Here is a 24,506-nt window from a genome sequence, read left to right as displayed (position 1 = left end):
TAAGCAGCATTCTGCAGCAATACGCCATCCCATCTGGTTTGCGCTTAGTGGGAGTATCATTTCTTTTTCAACTGGACAATGGCCCAACACACCTCCAGGCTGTGTAAGGGCTATTTGACCAAGAAGTAGAGTGATAAAGTGCTACATCAGATGACCTGGCCTCCACAATTCCCTGACCTCAATCCAATTGTGATGGTTTGGGATGAGTCCAACCGCAGAGTTAAGGAAAAGCAGCCAACAAGTGCTCAGCATATGTGGGAAGTCCTTCAAGACTGTTGGAAAAGCATTCCAGGTGAGAGAATACCAAGAGTGTACAAAGCTGTCATCAAGGCAAAAGGTGGCTACTTTGAAGAATCTCAAATATACAATTTATTTTGGTTTGTTTAACACTTTTGGTGTTTTTTACTACATGATTCCATATGTGTTATTTCATAGTTTTGATGTCTTCACTATTATTCTACAATGTTTTCATAAAGAAAAACCCTTGAATGAGTAGGTGTGTCCAAACATTTGACTGGTACTGTATGTTGAAACAGTAGGTCGCTACTTTGCTCATAATAAAGAACCCTGGTTTCCTTGTTCTCAGAAAATGTTTTTTTTTCCTTGTGAAAATACCTGTCTGAGAATTAAAATTCATGTACTTAAGCCGCAATAATGGTCGGGGGAGCTTGGCAGCCAGCCACATCGTGATCTCATGGTTCGGAGCAGTGGTGGTACAGCCCGCCAAGAGGGAGAGAGGGAGTGAAAGTGACAGGGAGAGAGAGTTGGAGGCAGAGATTGAGACAAAGGCAGAGACAAAGGCAGAGACAAAGGCAGAGACAGAGACAGAGGCAGAGACAAAGGCACAGAGAGAACAAGAGGGGAGGGAGAGATAGAGGTCGACTGCAGTTCCACCACACGCACTGCCCCTGAAAGGACCCTGGCGCTCGAGCACAATTCTGCAGCTTCAGTGACATTCAGGCGTACGCAAGTCCATCTATTTAGATTTACTCCCATTGTGTTTCGTACAGAATCCATCTAGCAATGACAAGCGGCGGTGGAAAAACGGGAGAGATTTATTGGGCTTTAAAGGTATTTAATTCCCCATTTGTGAAGTGGCTGCCGAGAGTGATGTGTGTGTGAGTGGTGGGAAAAACCTGGCGACAGTAACTTTACTTTTGGCCCCTGACATTCTGCTCCAATCAATCAAACCCACTAGGTTTCATTGTCTGATGAAATCACGGAAATAGGATTATGTTTTTGTGAACGCACTGAACCGAAGACAACTCCAGCCTCCACTTCCCTTATCCCTCCCCGGTCGAAGATGAGAGACTTTGGCGAATCCTGGCCGACGAGTCACCTCACCTTGTCTGCGGGCTAATGAGTTTACGGTGCGTTGGTGAGATACTGACCTTTTCCGAGCTGCGTCCATATTAAATGCCAAAATGATTACCGTTCAGAGATACGGCGGCGTGGGATGACGGTCCTTTCAATCAAGCCTGCTGTCACTGGATGAATGTTTCATTTTCACTTTGCATGGGGCAGATTGGAAGGATTGGGGATTTGGGTTTCCCAGGTGAGACCGGTGAACAGGTTCTCCACGGGAAGCCATCTTCATTTTTTCCCCCGTATGCCAGCTGCCATGTGAGGACTGGCTTTGTGTCAGGGCTGTGACATTTTTGTAATGACCGGATTAAAGGGTCCCGGAAAAATAACATTATATGGCGAGACTTGAGGCTTAAATAAACTCCATGACACATTACACAATGAGTGACAATGAGTGACACAATGAGTTTAGAGGGCAGCCAGCCTCTCTCTTGTACACATGAGCCTAAACTGTTGGGGTTCCATACGCTAACAAGCATGTAGATTATTGGAATCATGTTCATGTTTTCACATACACTGTAGCAGGGGTGCACAAGTCAGTCCCAAACAGGACATATAGCATAATCAAATGTCAAAAGCCTTTAATATACCAACCCTTTGTTCTGAATGACAGATGGCATCTTAGTTCATCGAAAAACAGTAATCTTTCTCCGATAACATCTCCAATCTGACCTAAATATGCAAACAGGTAGGACACAAACAGATAGGAAAGATACTGAAGCCTCATGTTTACCTCGTATTCTTGTGAAAACTTCAGGTTGTCGTTGGCTTTCAATCGCTCCAGATGATCGGCCAGGTCCAAAATGGGGATTGGTGGGTGGTTGGCCATGCCTATCAATCAAACGGACAAGAGGTCAGTCGCCAGGGTAAGGGGTTGCTACCACAGTTACAACTAGTGAATCATTAGAAAAGCAGCATGTGTGTAAGAGGTGGAAGTGATCGTTGTTAGGCCAGTTTTTCACTCAAAGCAGTGGCATGCTCATAGGAAGATATGACAGGAAAGGAAGCCAATGACAATAAATGAAGCACACTTCACTTCCTGTAACACTTCCTACTGTGAGAGAAGAATGTTATTTACGCCGAAGAGACCGGCGAGAGTTAACATGACGCAAGACACAAACAAATGCACAAACAAACCAAACGACAACGAAACTAATCAGAAAGTTAGGCCGAAATGTTGTCTGCTTTGATTGATGACTGGGGTGTCATTTTTTAACTCTGCCTCCTGCGATAGGTGACATGGCAATGAGTAACGTGTGGATTAGATGGGGGGGTGAGATTGACTACAAGCCTATGTAGAAAGGAGGAAGACAGCGGGATGGGAAAAAACCCAGTAACAAAACAAAACAGAGAAAAGAAGAATGTGACGAATGCATAAACAAGACCAACTAACTTGACAAATGGAAGTTACTGGGGTAACTAGGGTCACCTGAACCTGCGGAGGAAACGGCGGTATAAATAAAATGTTGCAGACGATCGTAGCAATGTGATGATTATTTTGTTTTAGGGCTAGAAACAGTTGGGGAAGGGGTCTGAAAGAAACTAAAGTTCTACATTGTATCATCTAAAATGTCCCATTGACCAGTTAGTACCACACACATTGACATGCTAGAATCTAGCCTACGCCACAATACGTAAATCAGGGGGAAAGAAATTAAAACTCAACAAAACAGAGCAGAAGTGGCAATTCGAAGACATTGAAGAACCGAGTCAAGAGATCACACAATCCTATAATGAAATCCATTCTGACCATCAGATATCATACAAAGCCTGCAGGCAGGAAGTTTCACCTTTTATAAAAACTTTAGTGGACTTTACTTTGACAAGGAAGAACTGACATTGTTAAATGTAAATAGTGTTCAGCGTTCGTGACGGCAGCGTCTGTACAAAGGGCTATCACCGTGTCCCAGATAGCTGAGGTTTCATAATAGCCGGGAAACAGGCGCCGTTTTGCCCACTCTCCTGTCTGAGACAGGTGTCTGTCAGTGGTCTTTTCATCTACACTGATAACACAAGTAGCCATTAGCTAAAGGAAAAAACGGGACCTATTTTCTCGTGTGCTCTCACTCGCGCTCTCACTCTCTCTCTCTCTCTGGAGGGTGTTTCTATCGGCCCCTACCGCTCAAGACTCATTTTCATCCGCAGGTTGACAATGGAACAATCGTTCGCCGAGTGGCGTCATGCACACATCAAGCGTCCTCAGAATGGAAATGTGCATTGAGGAGCAGCGACGTGCGAGAGGGATGAAAAAAGGGAGGGAGTGAGGGAGGGAAGAGAAACGAGGTATAATGTAGCACCAATCAGCGTTGGAGAGGAAGCTATAAAAGAGGGAGACAGAGATGTTTGGACCTCTCCAGCAAGTCGAGAGACACATTGAGTGGCTCTTTGGAAAATGAGAAGGGTGTGTGAGACTAATCAAGATGGTTGTAGAGGTTTCCGGAATAGTTCCAGAATGGGGAAAGTGTGGAGGTTTAGATCACTCTGAACTCGGATTCTCAAAGTGGAAACTGAGAGGGGGAAAAAAGGCCCCCTCTTGCCAAGTTTGTAATGGCCAGTAATGGATATAAGGTCATTGAGAGTAGGGGTTTCATAAATATTCATAGTCTTTAGAATTTATTCCTCTTTCATACGAGCTGACCTGAAAAATATGGCTTTAACATTCTAACATTCTTAGCAGTATCCAAACACCTGTCATACTGCTCCCACTACCAAGTTGAGCGTGTCTCTTCACTCAAAAAAGGTAGCTGGGAGAGAATACATCTCCTCTGGACAAATAGACTGTGACGGCCATCTTTTTCCTCTCGGTGACAAAAAGGGTCCCTTGACCAGGCAGCTCAGGCATGACGGATGTTCACCTCACCGCAGAAGGTCAAAAGGGAGGGGACGTTTGTGTTCACAGCTTGTCACTGGCCCGCTCTTCCCTCCACTGGCCTAATACAGGATGTAATATGGTATTATGACACTGTCATAGTATTGTAGTCTTCAACTCACCTCTAACTTTGACTTCCAACATGCTAAGCTGTCACTCTGAGGAGACTAGTGTTAGCTTGGCGAAGGCCGCACAGGCAGATGATGTTAACTGCCATAAAAGTGTTAGTCTTACACCTCCTTCTCCAGCATCTCCCTCTCTTTCATTTTTCACTCTGTGTTTTTTCTCTGCCACCTGTCCATTTTCCACACTTTGAACATTGACCCCACAGAATGTTCTAGTCACAAGAGCTCCGTGAGAAGTGTTGGTTTAGCATTTAGGAGATCACATTCACACACTCCCCCAATGATAACTAACCCCATTCACAATTTGATAAATTACATTCATTCTGTTCCTTCAAGTCAGGTAAAGATTAGTAACTACATTCATCTTATTTTGACTTTATTTTGACTTTAAAAAGTCATTGAGTGAATTGGATCTAAGAAGCCCTGCAGTGGTTGGTGTGATTGATGTTTGCTTTCACAGTGGGTGAGATGGAAGTGATGGGCGTGAGCCCTTACCAGGCGTTTGGAAATTCATGCGTCGAAGCTCCACAGGGTCGGTGGGGTTATGAGACAGCATATCCTTACTGTTGGGCAGACTGCCCTTTCTAGCTTCGGATTCTGCCCTTTTCCTGTGGGGAAAAAACATGTAAAACATCAATACTGTTATTTTTATTTTTTAAGTTCTATAATTTATTTGGTGCATTTTCCTTTCCTGTTGAAGACATTCCCTTAAATTAACACAATCAAATGTATGCATTTTACATATACAATATAATGTCTTAATGATGAATTACATCAGATGTTCCAGGATAGTTCAAGTCCTCCTTTAATCCGACAGATTGTGTTATCTTTAGTATACGTGGGGATGAATGCTACTCTTAGTGGGACATATATCATAATGTTCATAAATGCTTATCAGATTAACAATTCTAGAGGCATAAAGTTAAAGCATCTTTAATTCCTTCCGACAATACGAACGGAGTTGAAATAATTTCACATCATGCTTATGAGAAGAGATCGAGGTGCCATATGTATTCAGACCTAAGATTAACCTACACGGAAGATGGAGATTTCATCAATGAACTATAATCCATCCATTTACTTTTTACCCCTTGCAATTGTTATATCAAAGAGCTTTGACAAGGGGATCTGCCCAAAGACTCAATACATTTGATCTGTGTAACGAGAAGTGTACAGAGTACAAGGGGGACTATCACTCTACTACGAGTGACCTTTTAAATAGTTCATCATCATTTGACTTCTGACCTCCAACCTCTCCTAGTCAGGGCTAAGTGAAATCACTGGCCTGTGACCTTTGCATTATATGGGAAGCAATGAGGCTTGTGTAAACAGCCTTGGGGATCAATGGTGTAATGGTCAGGAACAACAACAAAAGACGAAATGGGTCGTGCGAGGTCGATACTGCCCTCTGAGGTCATCGTTGCATGCGTTTTAACACATGCAGACAGGACCATACAGAATGACTCAAGCCTCCATACGATTTGCTACATTTGGTGGAGAAGACAGGCAAAAAAAAGGCTGAAAATGATAGCATGGGTACATCTGAACACAGAGTCTATGTCTAACATTGTGAGAGTGTGGTAAATCTACCTTAACCAGAACCTACAATGTAATAGCCATCTAGCGATGCAAGGGCTCATTTGATAAAAACAAATGTAAAATGCAATGCAATGATTGGGGAGTAGTTGTGCGGGGAAAGCTGGGAAAATGCTGTTAAAGTGCTTTCCTGGCCAGTGAGTACATTTGGCTGTGACGTCATACTGTTGAAGAAATCTATCTATTTTTGATAGATATATATCATTTTGAGAATTAAGGAGAAAGTGAGGGGGAGCAGTCAAGGCATTGTAATGCATGCAGGTCTGTTCTAGACAAGCAAGTAAGTTGTCTCTTGCGGACGAATGGTGTTGGAATCTAAGAAACAGGGATTTCTAGCGGTTGTGTTCATCAAGAAATGACCCCGTCGTATTGAGACAGACAGGACAATCAGATGTGTTGGTGAGATGGCTCAGTATTCAGTGAATATCAAGATGAAAACGTTACAACGTGTCAACTCTAATGACAAGGTAGGTTCTCGTCAAATGGGAATAATATCAAATATATTGATGTTTTAATGTAATGTAGGGTGAGTAACAAAAGCAATGAAAGATCACTTAAAATCTTTAAGATGAACTGTCCTGGCTGATCAAATATACAGTGTCAATTCAAATTCAAGCATTTGGCACTTGGGTCTGAATTCAATCAATGCAAACAGCTGACTTTTGAACGAGCGTTGGATTTGCACAGCAGCGGAAAACCACTTTCTGCAATGATTGAACTTTGACCAACAAGATAGAATGTAGGAAATGTCGTCAAAGGGATACTAAAAGGGTTGAAGTGGGGGTTGTTGTGGTATTGTCAGCATATCACATCCTTTCACTCTTACCTGTCTGGTTTGCTGCTCCATTCGTAAGCAGGGAAAAGAAAGCATGACAGGACGTTAGCTGGCACGGCAACATGACCCGTCGCTATGACGACTGAATAATATTGACAACAGTATCATGCCCCATAGGCTGAAGTTGAAGTATCGCGTTCATATTTTATACTGTAATTTACCATTTCCTGTTAAATACTAACTACAAAAAATAACAATGTTGATTGGCGTGCAAGATTAGCATTGCTTCGCTACGGACACCACGCCCCATTGGTTATTTGTTGTTTCAAATACTATAATTTCATCACAGGTGCAATCCAAAGATATATCTATTTTTTTTTTTGGGGGGGGGGGGGGTGTCCTTTCAGGTGGTTGATTGTCACTCAAGCATGGAAGGTCTCTGTGTGTCTGTTTCTATGCTGAAGAATAACTGCATCAAGGAAACAACACATGACAATACAAATAATGTGCCGGCATGGAGTATTGAAGAAAATCCATAGAAAAACCTAGATAATATAATTTGAGTTTATATGGCCTTTCCCCTTAACCGTTGTAAAAAAAAAAGCCACCTATATTCGTGATCTGTTTTGGGGTCTGGAACACAGGGAACCATGACTTTCAGCTCAGATTAACATAACAATGTTTATGATCTGTATCCAAGTGGGGATGTAGGTGTGCATCTTCCTGTGACTGATTTATACAGTTCATCAGCGATGCTGTGTTCCTATGATCTTGTCCTTTCCCCTGCCTCAACACACACGGTAATGTTGTCATTTTCTCTTCACACAGGGCACCAATTCTAATCACATTGATCTTGACAAGTGATATATCTCCTGGTTATGGACCGGAAAGTCCCGACACGCAGGTGACATTGACTTGGTCATTGTTGTGTAAATCTGCCTGGGCACAAACAGAAACCAGAGAAGCCCCCCCCCCCCCCCCCCCCCCCCCCCCCCCTCTACGTTAATCCGATGCCCGAAAGTTAGTTCAATACTCTTCTCGGGTGCCTCTGATATTGCCCGTCCAACATGGAAGCCCTGGGACAACCAAATAGTCACACACACCTAACAATTTAAGGTAAATAGCCATAAGACTCAATGATGTTGGATTGGTATTGGTATTTTTAATGTTGGATTGATGTTGGTATGTTTAATGAATACCTATGCATTCAGGAATACTTTGCATGTTCTTGCGTGGTGTTGAGTGGACAAAATACCTATTGATAGACTGATTATAAGCACAGATTCACCAAAGTCTTCTCTCAAGACTGATTCTCTCAGTAATGCGTTAATATGCTCTACAGTGTCATTCAATGTGGATGCTATGGAGACTGCTCCACGTGGCCCAAAGCAGTATTCACTCAAGGTTGAAAATAGACAAGGGAGAAGCTAGGATAGAGAGATGTGTCCTTGTGAAGCACCAGGGCAACAAGGGGTCAACCAAGCAAGCCAGGAGCGCGGTTCTCTTGTGTGTGTGTGTGTGGGAGGGGGGGGGGCTGTTCTAAAGCAGCATTCGCATGCACTGACACGTAGCAGATACTCTGAGCACTCCCCTTCCAGGACAAGAGATGCTCAGATTTTTTCTGTGTGTGTGTGTGTGTGTGTGTGAGTGTGTGTGTGTACAGTGCCTTGCAGAAATATTCATCCCCCTTGGCGTTTTTTCTATTTTGTTGCATTACAACCTGTAATTCAATTTGTAATTTGTCCAGTTAATGTAATGGACAAATTGTTTAAAAAAATTCAAATATTTGTTGTTGTTTTTTTACGGAAAAGTGGTGCATGCAATATGTATTCAACCCCTTTGCTATGAAGCCCCTAAATAAGATCTGGTGCCACCAATTACCAATTAAGTCACATAATTAATTAAATAAAGTCCACCTGTGTGCAATCTAAGTGTCATGTTGTGAAAGGCCCCAGAGTCTGCAACACCACTAAGCAAGGCGCATCACAAAGCAAGCGGCACCATGAACACCAAGGAGCTCTCCAAACAGGTCAGGGACAAAGTTGTGGAGAAGTACAGATCAGGGTTGGGTTATAAAAAAATATCAGAAACTTTGAACATCTCATGAGGTACCATTAAATCCATAATTTAGAAATTGAAAGTATATGGCACCACAACAAACCTGCCAAAAGAAGGCCGTCCACCAAAACTCACAGACCAGGCAAGGAGGGCATTAATCAGTGAGGCAACAAAGAGACCAAAGATAACCCTGAAGGAGCTGCAAAGCTCCACAGCGGAGATTGGAGTATCTGTCCATAGACCCACTTTAAGCCGTACACTCCACAGAGCTGGGTTTTACGGAAGAATGGCCAGAAAAAAAGCCATTGCTTGAAGAAAAAAATGAGCAAACACATTTGGTGTTTGCCTAAAGGCATGTGGGAGACTCCCCAAACATATGGAAGAAGGTAGTCTGGTCAGATGAGACTAAAATTGAGCTTTTTGGCCATCAAGGAAAACGCTATTTCTGGCGCAAACCCAACACCTCTCATAACCCGAGAACGCCATGGTGGGAGCATCATGCTGTGGGGATGTTTTTCCATCGGCAGGGACTGGTCAAAATTGAAGGAATGATGGATGGCGCTAAATACAGGGAAATTCTTGAGGGAAACCTGTTTCAGTCTTCCAGAGAGTTGAGACTGGGACGGAGGTCCTTCCAGCAGGACAATGACCCTAAGCATACTGCTAAAGCAACACTCGAGTGGTTAAAAGGGAAACATTTACATGTCTTGGAATGGCCTAGTCAAAGCCCAGACCTCAATCCAATTGAGGGAGGGAGTTTTTCCTAGCCAACGTGCTTCAACACCTGCATTGCTTGCTGTTTGGGGTTTTAGGCTGGGTTTCTGTACAGCACTTTGATATATCAGCTGATGTACGAAGGGCTATATACATACATTTGATTTGGTTTGATTTGAAGCTTAGAGACATACCCCAAGAGACTGGTAGCTGTATTGCTGCAAAGGGTGGCGGGGGGTTGAAGGGGGAGGGGGGGGGGGGGGGGTTGAACAGTTACGCACGTTCAAGTTTTCTGTCTTATTTCTTGTTTGTTTCACAATAAAAAAAATTGTGCTAGGCATGTTGTATAAATCAAATGATACAAACCCCCTAAAAATCTATTTAAATTCCAGGTTGTAAGGCAACAAAATAGGAAAAATGCCAAGGCGGGTGAATACGTTCGCAAGCCACCGTATGTGTTTGATTGAGAGTGCTTGTGTACATGTAAATGTGTGTGTGCTTGTGTATATGTGTGTGCCTGTTCGTGTGATTGAGCGTGTATCTTTTCTGAAAGGTAGACTGTGTGTGATAGTGTATTTGAATGTACTTAATATGTCTCTATCTCTCTCACCTTCTTGTGTATGTGTGTGTGTGTGTGTCTCTTTCTCCAGTCCTTACCTCTTGTACAGGAGGATGGCGATGACGATGCAGATGATGAAGACAACAGCGAGCACTGGGCCCACCACCCAGATAAGTCCCTCCTCCTCGTCGATGATTGGCTGGGGGTCAAGGTCAGCTGACACAAGAGGGTCAGAGTAGGGACTTGTGGCATACATGGTCTGGGAAGGAGAGGAAGGGGATTGGTATTACTCATAGTGGGATCATTTATTTAAATAAATAAAAAACATTTAATAGGCTAGTAATTACATGTAAGTAGAATAGAGTAGAGTAGAGGGGACGAACTTGGGAAATTATTTTAGCACCACAATGTAGTTACCCAAGTTGTGCAGAATAGGATAGGAAAAACTTTTGGCTGACTCCATTCCACTATTCCTCTGCCTACTGTGACTTTGAAAACACATTTTGTGATCCCAGTTCAGACTTGGTTCCTTATCGTTCCTCAACATAAAATGATCTCCTCCTCTACAGTGTCGAGAAAAACAACCTGCACTCTCTCACATCTCTATCCTCACAGAAGAACTCCGATCAATAGAACTCAGCCCTTCTGTGAGGCCACTGAAAGTTTCCAAGTTCAAAAGTTTCCAACTTTCATCTTAGAACACGTAGATTCGGTCAGTCTGACTTTCACAAAGACATTGGGACAACTTGTATGTGACGCCTACGCCACCATTAGCCTATTCAAAGTAATTGTGTCAATGCTAATTTACGAATTCACCTCTCCAAACGATATGGGTATGTTGAAATACTGTATCTCTAATATCTCTAATTTCTGCCCTGATTGAGTTCCGTCACGTCATTCTGAGGGGAACGAAATAAAGACTGTGGCTTTGGGGCAAAGAAAAAGCCAATCAGTGCTGTGGTGGACAAATTGGAGATTCCCTCCCATTTTGTCAGCCCACCCGCCTGCCGTTATCATCCTCCTTTACCTGTAGGAGTCAGGACTGGCGGAGTCCAAGACAGACTGCCGTAAAACCTCCCAGCTCATCAAATCCATCATTCTTCCGCGTTTAGTCAACTAATCATGCCCCTTTCTCCTTTGACACACACACACACACACACACACACACACACACACACACACACACACACACACACACACACACACACACACACACACACACACACACACAAGCTGCAGTGGAGGAGATAAAGGCATTCGCCCGTAGGCGCGCAATTAAAGAGGAGTCCCGTTATAGAGATATTCCTGCGATTGGCAGGAGCCTCTGTGGAATTTCCCCTCTGCAGTAGCGGACTCCGTTCTTTGCCTTGGCCCTTTTTCAGAGACCGGAGCTCAAAAGGACTCGACGTAACGCATCCATCCAAGGGAGGTGCCCCCTGCCAAGACACAGTGGATTTGGGTCTTTGACGTTTAACATGCAACTTTAAGCATGAAGGCGAAAGATCCCTGGCAAAGGAAATCGCCAGAGGGCCGTCTGTAGTGCCTGTTTGAACTAATTCCTTTATGGAGTGGGGTGTCTAAGAGAAGAGAAACAAAGGAAGAGAGAGAGAGAGAGAGAGAGAGAGAGAGAGAGAGAGAGAGCGAGAGAGAGAGAGAAAAGGTTTCTAAGAAAAAAAGTATAAAAAAGGCATATACTTACATTTTCAGAGATATCGAGGACAGCAAGCACAAAGAAGATGTACTCTTGGCCGTTGGCGAGCTGCTTGTTTTCAAAGTCACCATAGATCTTGGTGTCTCCCAGAGTGAAGTCGGTGGGAAGGTCTTTGAAGTAGGCAGCGATGTAGGCTTTGGGCTCAGCTTGCCTCCGGAAGCGAAGGCCTCGGCTTGTTCGGTTAATCTCTTTCAGCAGCTAAAAGTGAAGAGTAGAAATGATGCAGACAGTCGATAAAAAGGAACAAAGAGTTGTTTTACAGTCGCACAAACGTGGACACAAACACACACACACACACACACAGATCAAATCTGTGTTACATCCCTCCTGATTACAAAAGCTCAAACTACTGATTGCAACGGAAGAGGAAATATTACCATTTGGATTTCATTTGTCTTACACGGCAAGGATTTTCGACATGTGTGGATTTACCTAAATGAGATTCTAGAACAATCATATGTACTGTCAAACATTTCAAAAGGATTTTAAGTCATCAAAAATCAGATTTTTTAAAGAAAGGAGACAACGTTTTGATGTTCCAGTGGCTCTGCCGTTTCTGTGTGTGTGTGTGTGTTTGTGCGTGTACACGTGTGTGTATGTGCATGCATGTGTGTGTATTGTGTTCCTGACTGGCTCAGGGTGAAATCCTTGGCACTGAAGTCACAACACATTTTTATCTTTGGCTCCATTGGCGATATAAGAGGACGAGGGTTAAAGTGCTTAAGCATTGCATAACCTTTGAAGAAAAGAGAGGCAAATATGTTGTAAACTGACTAAATTTGCAGTACTTGTGGATAGGTAAGGATATTTTACGTTGATATATTCCTCAGATACCAGAACCATCACAATTGCATGATGGCTTATAGTCACTGGAATGCACTGATTTTAATTGTATATTAGCAAATACCCTGTGGCATGCAAAATAACAGGGGTTAATATAGGTGGGGTTACTCATTGAAAGTGCTAAGAGCACCAAATGTCATATGTTTTTGATTTAACCGACCTGCAAGACCAGGTGTGTTGAATTTAGGCAATCACTTAACTGATAAATTAGCTCAGTTGGTCTGGTGTGGTGCCTAGTTGGAACAAAATCCTCCAGGAACAGTTTTGCCTACCCCTGGCCTCAAGGTATCACTTAAACAACAATGCAATGGTGTTCTGTTCCTTGCTTAGCATGGGTAATTACATACACACACACACACCACCACTCCCATTATGTAAGTGGCCAGGAGCCTTACGCAACATCCAAATCAAAATACAGGGGTGAGTCCCCAAGGCGACTGCATTGTATCATAACAGAAAAATGCTGCTTCAGCATATTCGAACCAGTCTAACACCCTCTCAGCCCCCCTCTCAGCCCCCCGTCTCCCCTAACGTCTCAAATTGCATTGTTACACTGCACTAATAGGACGACCTGTCATTATTTACCTACTAGCAACACCAGGAAACCTGGACAGAATGTGAATGAGGTCACACTTTTACAATGGGAGTGTGATTGCTTCCGCACAAAAAAGGCAGAACTTGTCTTGCTCTTATGGGAAAGTGTAATGGTATGCAGTTCTACGCTCAAGTGTTATTGCTATAGGCTACAAGATAACGCTGATTCATACCCAATGAAAACTGACATAAATAAGTGATAAAGGAAATGTATGTAAGGGTTTTATGTCTGCTTGACTTCCCGAAATGAACACAACGTATCAACGTAAACCAAGCCAGCTACTCGGTCAGAACTCTACCTCCATATATCTCTCTCCCTCTGGAGTGTGTGTGCGCCTGTCAAGTGTCTGCACTGGCTTTGTCACAAGGGCCGGTGGCACTGTCCGATAATGTCTTCAATCATCTCCCATGTCAACACGGCTAAATCCAGCCGCCCTTGGGAAAAGTTGTGAAAAGGTGAGAGCCTGATATTGACAAACAAATCAATTCTGACGGGAGGGGGCGACTTTTGGGTAATCGTTCAAGGCGTGACACATCAGCCAAAATCGGCAGATGAGACTCAGCGAGACAACAGCATGGCTACCCAGAATATTGCATTGCCCCCCCCCTCCCTTTTACACTGCTGGTACTCTTTTGTTATTATCTATGCATAGTCATTTTTATAACTCTACCTACATGTACATATTTCCTCAACTAACCGGTGCCCCCGCACATTGACTCTGTACCGGTACCCCCCTGTGTATAGTCTCACTATTGTTATTTTACTGCTGCTCTTTAATTACTTGTTACTTTTATTTTTTTTTATTCTTACTCATATTTTTTAAAACTGCATTGTTGTTTAGGGGCTCGTAAGTAAGCATTTCACTGTTGTATTCGGCGCACGTGACAAGTAAATGATTTTATGCATATGAATCTATACTTGAGCCATCTCATATCTAATTACACCAAAAGTCTAGCAATGCAAAAGGTGCTAAAACCATTCTGTTCACAATAATGTTGGGATTCGATCAATTGCAGATACTGGATTACTGAATTGTGCTTTCAAAGAGCATTTTAATTATACAGCAGTATGTCCTGGATCAAATCAAATCGTATTAGTCACATGCGCCGAATACAACAGGTGTAGAACTTATAGTGAAATGCTTACTTACAAGCCCCTAACCAACAATGCAGTTTAAAAAAATATGCATAAGAATAAGAAATAAAAGTAACAAGTAATTAAAGAGCAGCAGTAAAATAACAATAGCGAGACTATATACAGGGGCGTACCAGTAGAGTCAATGTGACGGGGGCACCGGTTAGTTGAGTTAATATGTACATGTAGGTAGAGTTATTAAAGTGACTATGCATAGATGGTAACAGCGAGTAGCAGGGGTGTAAAGGGGGGGGGCTGGAGTCTTTGACAATTTTTAGGGCCTTCCTCTGACACCGCCTAGTATAGAGGTCCTGGATGGCGGGAAGCTTGGCCCCAGTGATGTACTGGGCTGTTCGCACTACCCTGTAGTGCCTTGCGGTCGGAGGCCGAGCAGTTGGCATACCAGGCAGTGAGGCTCTCGATGGTGCAGCTGCTTTTGAGGATCTGAGGACGCATGCCATATCTTTTCGGTCTCCTGAGGGGGAAAAGGTTTTGCCGTTCCCTCTTCATGACTGTCTTGGTGTGCTTGGACCATGTTAGTTTGCGCTCAACCTGCTCCACTGCAGCCCCTTCGATGAGAAGGAGGCATGCTCGGTCCTCTTTTTCCTGTAGTCCACAATCATCTCCTTTGTCTTGATCACGTTGAGGGAGAGGTTGTTGTCCTGGTACCACATGGCCAGGTCTTTGACCTCCTCCCTATAGGCTGTCTCGTCATTATCGGTGATCAGGCCTACCACTGTTGTGTCATCGGCAAAATTAATGATGGTGTTGGAGTCGTGCCTGGCTGTGCAGTCATGAGTGAACAGGGAGTACAGGAGGGGACTGAGCACGCAGCCCTGAGTGGCCCCTGTGTTGAGGATCAGCGTGGCGAATGTGTTGTTACCTACCCTTACCATCTGGGGGCGGCTCGTCAGGAAGTACAGGATCCAGTTGCAGAGGGAAGTGTTTAGTCCCAGGGTTCTTAGCTTATTGATGAGCTTTGAGGGCACTGTGGTGTTGAACGCTGAGCTGTCCAAAGACATTTCTGGAAGCGCTATCTGGAGACCCACTTACTGCAATTCATTGAATGCCATCCATAGTATTTTATGAGTGCTAGGAATGTTTCACATGTGTTAGGCAGGTGAGTGTGTGGTGTGGGAGGGCCATTAACATAGCTGAGAGACGGTCTATATGCGTTTGACGCATCACAAAGAGCATGCACACTTTACGATTTGTCGGCAAAATCCTTACGTAAGCTTTCTCCACTAATGTACCTGAGCACACACAGTGCATGAAAGCTTCTCAAATACCTAGACCGGCTAAATATAAATGTTGTCAAGTACTTTTGTGCATAACCAATGTGATACCTTTCCCTGGAATAAGGACAGACACAGAGGCCTGATGCAGCTCTTCAAGGTAATTTCAGTTGAGAGGGAGAGAGTGGGTGGGAAGGGGGTTGAGTTGCAGTGCACTTGATGACTACTCCATGTTCTACCTCATTTCCATATGAATAATGCTCTCTGCAGCTATTTGCATCAATCAACCAGCCCTGTCCCCAGGTTTCCCCACCCCCATCCTCTCCTATCTGCAGAGTTAAGAGCCGAGTTCTTCCTACCACCTTTCTTTTTAGTAAGACTTGAGAGAGAGATGAGACCTAGGCAGTCTCTACTGGATTTGGGTTGAAGTTAATTCCATTGTAATTCACTCAGTACTGAGTCGTCATTGTGAATAAGAATTTGTTCTTAACTGACTTGCCTAGTTAAAAAAAAAAAAATAATATAGAGAATCCACAACAGGAATCGAATGGTAATGACTAATAAGGACTTTTTGGAATCTGTATTCATTTCTTGGATTATTTTGTGGTACCTACCTCTTCTAGGTTCATCTCATCTGGACTGTCCCAGGGTTTGTGGAACTTTCCTGTGCGCTGTTTCTTCAGAGGCACCACCACTATGTAGTATCCCCTAGAAAATGAGAGGGGAAAGAAAGAAAACAACACAAGCTCTTCAAGGTCATTGTCAGTTCACTCGACAATACGTTTACAATGCACCATTTTTACATGGTCACATGCTGAGTCTAGACAAAACAAACCAAGATCAAAGCATTCCGCTTCAGACACAACAATGTTTAGTCTCCATGGGGACCATAACACGTCTTTTTGTTGAGGAGCTTCCTACTAATCCTGTAGGTGTAATAGGGTAGGAGGCGTTGAGGACAACAGACAAAGGCAACAAATGATTGCGACATTAGCGAGTTACGCTAGACCGTTATCATTCCATTAAGAGTTGGTTTTCTTCCATGTTTGTCTTTTAATTGAAGCATGATCAGAAAAGTCGGGCACACTGTCACACCTCGCTGAAGACTCTGTGGGCTAATTAGCAGCCCTTCGCGAGGGAGAGAAGAGGAGCTGGAATTAGAGGGATTTTCATTCCCCCATCGGGCGGCAAGGGAGATAATAGCCTCTGCCAGACTTTTTTGAGGGCTTCTCCTGGCTGGGCATAGTGCTAGCTAGCTTTAGCCAGGAAGGCAGTGTGGCAGGCTAATGGGAAGCTAATTAGCTTAAGCTCTGGCACGGGGGAGAGTGGGCCCGAGCGCATCCAGCAAGATCAAAATCCAAAATGGGTTTGAAATGCCAGTCTACAATTGGATCTGCATGTTGGCCTTTTGACAACCCAGAGCTTATTTGGAAAGTCAGGGAGAGACATTACAAGACTTAATACTGGGGAGTGGGATAAATTGGATGGGGGAATGTATGGTGTCATCCTCTCTGTGTTGAGGAAGAGAGAACAAGAGGAACAGGCTTGATACAATGCAGTGAATGTAAAATACAGAGTACAATTCTAAAGAAAGCAATGAAGTTCAGTGCTGATGTTCTGACCTTTCAAACCCTGTCAAACAAACAAAGTGGTGAGAAATCTGTGAAAAATCTTGTCCCTTTCAGTTATTAGGTGCAACTATACAGATAACGTAACAGCAATGTGAGTGACATTGAGCAATACGGAGAAATAAGCTTTAATGGTATCATGCTGATATAATTGAACCAAAAGATGAGCTGAAGGTAAATAAATGGATTAGGTCAGCCACCGAGACACATTAATTAAGTGCAATCAAATTAGGCTAAATAGCCAGCTCTGTAAGTACAAGTCTGCAATTAGCGATAGCATTAGTTTTAATCCCCGCCACTCACCTGACTTTCTCTGAAGTCTGGACTGAGGGTAGCTCTACAGTGACTTTGCCATCCAAGTTGGTCTTGCCAATCAGGTAGGGCTTGGTGCGCAGGATGTCAGGGGCGGTCATGGTGGAGACGCGGTGCTGGAGACCGCCAGCGCTGTTGCCCCGGTTGGTTAGCAGGAAGGAGTACTGTGTCTCGGGCTGCAGACCCGTGATCAGCTTCTGAGTGAGCTTGCCGTCCACCTCCACGCTCTGGCCGTCATCATAAAGGATCTGGATGTGCAATGGAAGGAAAGGGTGTGTGAATGTTGAGGATATGCACTAATTCGACACTTGAGGTCTGTTTAGTCAGGGACATGTCTGAACTGAACTGCTCAATACGGTAGCTGGTTAACATATTTATATGTAAGTGATAATCAACGAAGGGCTATGCATTCTATGTAAAATAATGAATGACGTGGAAGGTGTGTTCCACGACCTGCTAGCGGAGTTGAACTAATCTTCCACGGAGTTTAAATATTTTCCAGAGAACACATACAGCCCCGAGTTGATTGTCCCTTTTATACCATGGCTATAATTGAAAACATTTGTCGCTAGACATGTGTTCATTTGCAGGTAGAAATCGGTTCAAATTCCACTGAAGTAGCTAGCAAGTTTACTAGAGACACTATATATAGAAAAGTATGTGGACACCCCTTAAAATGAGTGGATTTGGTTATTTCAGCCACACCCGTTGCTGACAGGTATATAAAATTGAGCACACAGCTACGCTATCTTTGGCAGTAGAATGACCTTACTGAAGAGCCCAGTGACTTTCAACGTGGCACCGTCATAGAATGCCACCTTTCCAACAAGTCAGTTCATCAAGTTTCAGCCCTGCTAAAGCTGCCTCGGTCAACTGTAAGTGCTGTTATTTTGAAGTGGAAATGTTTAGGAGCAACAATGGCTCAACCATGAAGTGGTAGGCCACACAAGCTCACAGAACGGGCCGAGTGCTGAAGCACATAGAGCTCAAAAATCATCTGTCCTCGGTTGCAACACTCACTACCGAGTTCCAAACCGCCTCTGGAAGCACAAGAAGTTAGCAGAAGAACTGCATAGTGCCAACAGCACCAATGCATAGTGCCATCTGTAAAGTTTGGTGGAGGAGGAATAATGGTCTGGGGCTGTTTTTCAACCCCATCGAACACCTTTGGGAAGATGTGGAACGCCGACTGCGAGCCAGGCCATGATTTTTAAATGAGATGTTCGACGAGCAGGTATCCACATACTTTTGATCATGTAGTGAAGCTACAGTAGTTGCCTTGCTAACCAAACAAACAGACTTGCTAGTTTAGCTAACCAAACCAATCAGTCCGAACTTGCTGTTATGAAAATCGAATTCAACAATGCCAATAATGGTTTTAATTCAACTTTTGCTTTCAGGAAATAATGCACACTCTAGAAGGCCCTTTAAGCCAACCAGAAACAAGTAATATTTTCTGTATTGCTGTCCTCAAACATTGTTTACTAAAATACGAAAAGCTCTTACTGTGAAGGGCTGAGCTGCATTATAGTTGTCTGGGATCTCCCAGGTGAGGAGCACAGCTGTCTTCATGGCAGCTTTCACATGAAAATTTTTTGCAAACACTGCTGAAAGAAAGGGGGAGCAGATGATTTAGACACGAAACAAACAACCCTCTCTAATGGATTCCGGAGCAACAAACCTCTTACCTGAACATGTTTCCCGTTACAACCAGTCTGAAACCAGCACGAGAGTGGTCTTAGCAGGGCTACAGTACTCCCATCTTACCTTAGCTTACTTTTATCTTACCTTTTAATTAACAGCAGCTCTTTAACCTAATGGCTCACCGTTGGCTTGGCTGACAAGACATAGGACACATATACTTACTCCACCTGTTCATATATTTCTTTCTTATGGGGAGGGAGTGCTATGTATACATACAGATGATTTTAAAACAATCCTGAGATCGGATGAATCTGTTTGTTCTTCTGCCACTATGGCTTGAAGAGGTTGTTGCTGTTTGTGGTGGCTGTGGGGTGAAGTTGGATTTGTGGGCGGGAGGTTGAATTGCGGTGGGGTCCTACCTTGATCCAAGGGCTGTGTCCTGAACTGGACACTGGGGCTATAGGGGCCGGAGCCTTTGCTGGTGAAGGCACACATTTTGATATCGTAAGTGGTGTCTGCCTTGAGGCTGTCAAGGGTGATGGTGGACTCCGGGGCGGTGATGAAGAGTTCCGAGGGGCTCCGAGGGCTGTTGATGTCCTTGTACTGCAGGGCATACTTCACGATAACGCCGTTGCGCTCCGCCAGTAACAGTGGATTCCAGCTCACCTGAATGGTGGTAGTAGTGCCGCCCTCGGCTACAATGCTTTGTGGGAAGCCGCTAGGCATATCTTCAGGTGTGCTGATTTCTTTGACCGTCTCCTCGCCGAAGCCCACCTTGTTACGGGTGGACAAGCGGAAGGTGTATGATGCCCCCTTGTGGATCTCTTTGGTGGTGTAGTGGTTCTCACGCTCTGGGAACTCAATGATGGTCAGAGGGTCGACATCTTTGCGGCCGAAGCGGAGGCGGTAGCCGTGCAGGGGGCCGTGGGTTAAAGCCGGGGGGTGCCATTGGAGGAGGGCAGTGCCCATATTGGTGGGGCTGACCATGAGTCGTGGTTTTTCAGGTACTAAGAGAAGAGCAGTGACAAAACACAATTTTCAATACAAATACCATGCAAAGAAACCCTTCAAACTGCTATAGCATTTTAAAAGGAATATCCAACGGACATTACGACAATTATGAGAGGATGATGACATCCCAAAACAACCCAAGCCATAATGCATGACAGCAAAATCTGATCTCCTTTCCTACTCAGCGTAAAGGGTTGTCATTGCCTGATGCTGTTATGACTTCATGAGTAGGCTTACCCCACCAAGGGAGCAGTAGATAGCTAACACCCTGTTTGCATAAATGCTACTGCTGTTTGCTTTGATACCTAACCAATATGGCATACCTGTGAAGCCTTTACTGAGTGAAGGCTCCTATCCCCCCCACCCTACACACACACACACACACACACACACACACACACACACACACACACACACACACACACACACACACACACACACACACACACACACACACACACACACACACACACACACACTAGCCATTTGTATCTGTACGCCGGTGGAGGCAGGTGGAAGGCTTTACAGACAAGATTAGACGACAGCGCAATTATATGTCAAAAACACACAGCAAAGTATTTCTGAATTGCCATTTGGATTGTGTCATGCCTCTCTCTCAAAAGAAACCAATGAGAACAGAACAGACTGTCGGGCTGCCATTAATTCGGAAGTATTTTTCTTCCCCTATTTCCCCACCTGATTTTTCCATTAGTTCCTTAACCCCTGTGAGCATTCCAATGTCAAAGCGGCGGCTGAGCGGAATTACAATTGTTGTCATAATTGAGGTGGCAATTAGCCGCATTCACACTTTAATAGCCATGGGGGGGAAAGGTCGATTAGCATTTTTTTTTTGCTTCCTTTCACTGGGTGCAATTTTCACAGCTCTCTACAGCACAAATGCATTTTGGGATGATCACAGGGTACATTAGCAGAGGGGCAGGGGGAGATTTGTCAGTGATGACAGTTCCCTTACCTGCGCCAGTGGTGGTGATCAGCTTGGCCTTGCTGCGAGCTCCGTCTCCCTTTGTCGTGTAGGCTGCCACAGCAACTGAGTACATAGTCTCAGCCTGCAGCTCTGTGATGACCATTTCCTGTGGATTAGAATAATAGGGATTTTTTTAGAACTCTTGCTAGGGATTGTGCTGCAATTTGGGCATTTTTGCAGGGTGGGGGTAATATTTTTGTGCATGCATTTATGTTGTAATTAATTCAGAGGACATTATCCCACAGATATCAGCTCACTAATTAGTGAATGACTGGCAATGAACATGGTTGGTACAAATCTGTTCTGCCACTATATAGTCCACCATCCTTTGCTCAATGCATATGATCCTTCGCTCCATGCAAACAATCTGGACTGGTGGACGTGTCAGCATAGGTCACTCCATGCATTGAAAAGGCAAGGGTGTAAGTAGTGCAGTACCACTGGTAACATACAGTGTATGAAACTAGGTCCCCCTTTCGAAAATCTTGTTTATTATAATCAACACCGCTAAGCATTCATGAATAGCCTTGTAATGTTGGCTATGGATTTCTGTTAGTAAGCCATTCCATATCATTTTACAAGTAGAAAACAAGCAGTTAGAGTATGTTTTTCTCTTTTTGTCTTAGCTTGATTCAGAACAGTTAGGAGGTAATGTGAGGTTCAATACAGCCAAAACCATGCGAAGGTCAGAAACAGAGGAGACACAGAGCATGCAGAGGATCGAAGGGGGGAACGGGATTAACTCTGTATTAGGTCTCTGTATCTACTCACATGTTCAGTTGAATCATCATATTCCCACTGATTAAGATGTGAGAGAGAGGAAAGAAGAGAGAAAACAAAACAAAGGCAAAGTACAGAGTCAGCGGTCACTAGTGAGATAGTAGAGTACAGGGAGCAGTAGAGGAGAAGCCACAGACAAGACACATATACTAACGGATGATTTTACCCCTAAGAGATTTAATTCACTGACCACCAATAAGTTATTGAATATGTCAGTTCCATTGCATTTAAGGATGTGTGATTCATCGCATTTCAATTAATGCCCTATACAGTTCATTCGGAAACTATTCAGACCCCTTCCCTTTTTCCACATTTTGTTACGTTACAGATTTATTCTGAAATTGATTAAATTATTATTATAATTTTTTTTACACACAATACCCCATAATGACAAAGCAAAAGTAGGTTTAGGTTTAATTTAGACCCTTTGCTATGAGACTCCGAAATTGAGCTCAGGTGCATCCCGTTTCCATTGATCATCCTTGAGATGTTTCTACAACTTGATTGGAGTCCACCTGTGGTAAATTGAATTGGTTGGACATGATTTAGAAAGGCACACACCTGTCTATATCAGGTCCCACAGTCAAAGGAATTGTCCGTAGAGCCCCGAGACAGGATTGTGTCGAGGCAAAGATCTAGGGAAGGGTATCAAAAACTGTCTGCAGCATTGAAGGTCCCCAAGAACACAGTGGCCTCCATCATTCTTAAATGGAAGAAGTTTGGAACCGCCAAGTCTCTTCCTAGAGCTGGCCTGTCACGGTTGTTGTAATGGACAGACCAAGGGGCAGCGTGTGTAGAGTTCCACATCTTTATTACAGTGAAACTTCAAACAAAAAACAATAAACCAACAACGAAAATGTGACATCAGTGGTGCTACAAGCACAAACACAAACAGAATATCACACAAAGCAGGTGGGAGAAAGGGCTTCCTAAATATGGGAACCATACAACCCAGCCACAAAGAAAATCAATGACTAGAACACCCCCCCTAGTCACGCTCTGACCTAAACACCATAGAGAACCGAGGGCTCTCTATGGTCAGGGCGTGACACGGCTGCCTGGCCAAACTGAGCAATCGGGGGAGAAGGGCCAAGAACCTGATGGTTACTCTGACAGAGCTCTGAATGCCACGTGTCACGTCTGGAGGAAACCTGGCACCATCCCTACGGTGAAGTACAGTGGTGGCAGCATCATGCTGTGGGGATGTTTTTTAGCGGCAGGGACTGGGAGACTAGTCAGGATTGAGGCAAAGATGAATGGAGCAAAGTACAGATAGATCCTTGATGAAAACCTGCTCCAGAGCACTCAGGGCCTCGGACTGGGGTGAAGGTTCACCTTACAACAGGACAACAACCCTAAGCACACAGCCAAGACAACGCAGGAGTGGCTCCGGGACAAGTCTCTGAATGTCCTTGAGCTGCCCATCCAGAACCCAGACTTGAACTGATCGAACATCTCTGGAGAGACCTGAAAATAGCTGTGCAGCAACGCTCCCCATACAACCTGACAGAGCTTGAGAGGATATGCCGAGAAGAATGGGAGAAACTCCCCAAATGCAGGTTTGTCGCATCATACCCAAGAAGACCCAAGGCTGTAATTGCTGCCAAAGGTGCATCAACAAAGTACTGAATAAATGCTATGAATACTTTTGTACAGTGCCTTGCAAAAGTTTTCACCCCCCTTGATGTTTTTCCTATTTCATTGCATTACAACCTGTAATTTAAATGAATTTTTATTTGGATTTCATGTAATGGACATTCACAAAATAGTCCAAATTTGTGAAGTGAATGAAAAAAATACTTGTTTAAAAAAAAAATTATATAAATAAAACGGAAAAGTGATTTGTGAATATGTATTCACCCCCTTTGCTATAAAGCCCCTAAATAAGATATGGTGCAACCAATTACCTTCAGAAGTCACATAATGAATTAAATAAAGTCCACCTGTGTGTAATCTAAGTGTCACATGATTTGTCACATGATCTCAGTATATATACACCTGTTCTGAAAGCCCCCAGAGTCTGCAACACCACTAAGCAAGGGGCACCACCAAGCATGCAGCACCATGAACACCAAGGAGCTCTCCAAACAGGTCAGGGACAAAGGTGTGGAGAAGTACAGATCAGGGTTGGGTTATAAAAAAATATCAGAAACTTTGAACATCCCACACTCCACAGAGCTGGGCTTTACAGAAGAGTGGCCAGAAAAAAAGCCATGGCTTAAAGAAAAAAATAAGCAAACACGTTTGGTGTTCGCCAAAAGGCATGTGGAAGACTCCCTAAACATATGGAAGAAGGGATTCTGGTCAGATGATACTAAAATTGAGCTTTTTGGCCATCAAGGAAAACGCTATGTCTGGCAGAAACCCAACACCTCTCATCACCCCGAGAATACCATCCCCACAGTGAAGCGTGGTGACAGCATCATGCTGTGGGGATGTTTTTCATCGGCATGGACTGGGAAACTGGTCAAAATTTAATGAATCATGGATGGCGCTAAATACAGGGAAATTCTTGAGGGAAACCTGTTTCAGTCTTCCAGAGATTTGAGACTGGGATGGAGGTTCAC

The 24,506-nt window shown here is 43.9% G+C and overlaps 1 protein-coding gene across 7 annotated transcripts in view; it reads right to left on the bottom strand.

Moving 5' to 3' along the window:
* Window positions 1-24,506, bottom strand: part of LOC139378982 (receptor-type tyrosine-protein phosphatase delta-like) — a 579,926-nt gene that overhangs the window by 38,119 nt on the left and 517,301 nt on the right. For 2 of the 7 annotated variants that reach the window (XM_071121647.1, XM_071121646.1), the window contains 11 exons: window positions 21,931-21,957; window positions 21,148-21,265; window positions 19,583-20,170; window positions 19,026-19,123; window positions 17,511-17,767; window positions 16,194-16,287; window positions 11,761-11,970; window positions 10,160-10,320; window positions 4,855-4,967; window positions 2,759-2,800; window positions 2,099-2,196 (listed from right to left, as the gene is read on the bottom strand). In XM_071121647.1, the coding sequence (XP_070977748.1) occupies window positions 2,099-2,196; window positions 2,759-2,800; window positions 4,855-4,967; window positions 10,160-10,320; window positions 11,761-11,970; window positions 16,194-16,287; window positions 17,511-17,767; window positions 19,026-19,123; window positions 19,583-20,170; window positions 21,148-21,265; window positions 21,931-21,957 (1,806 nt within the window). The remainder of the gene's footprint in view (window positions 1-2,098; window positions 2,197-2,758; window positions 2,801-4,854; window positions 4,968-10,159; window positions 10,321-11,760; window positions 11,971-16,193; window positions 16,288-17,510; window positions 17,768-19,025; window positions 19,124-19,582; window positions 20,171-21,147; window positions 21,266-21,930; window positions 21,958-24,506) is intronic. The other 5 variants (XM_071121649.1, XM_071121648.1, XM_071121650.1 and 2 more) reach the window with 5 other exon arrangements.

The sequence above is a fragment of the Oncorhynchus clarkii genome, chromosome 21, assembly GCF_045791955.1.
Source record: "Oncorhynchus clarkii lewisi isolate Uvic-CL-2024 chromosome 21, UVic_Ocla_1.0, whole genome shotgun sequence".
Taxonomy (NCBI): domain Eukaryota; kingdom Metazoa; phylum Chordata; class Actinopteri; order Salmoniformes; family Salmonidae; genus Oncorhynchus; species Oncorhynchus clarkii.
This window is presented reverse-complemented; position numbering and strand designations above follow the sequence as displayed.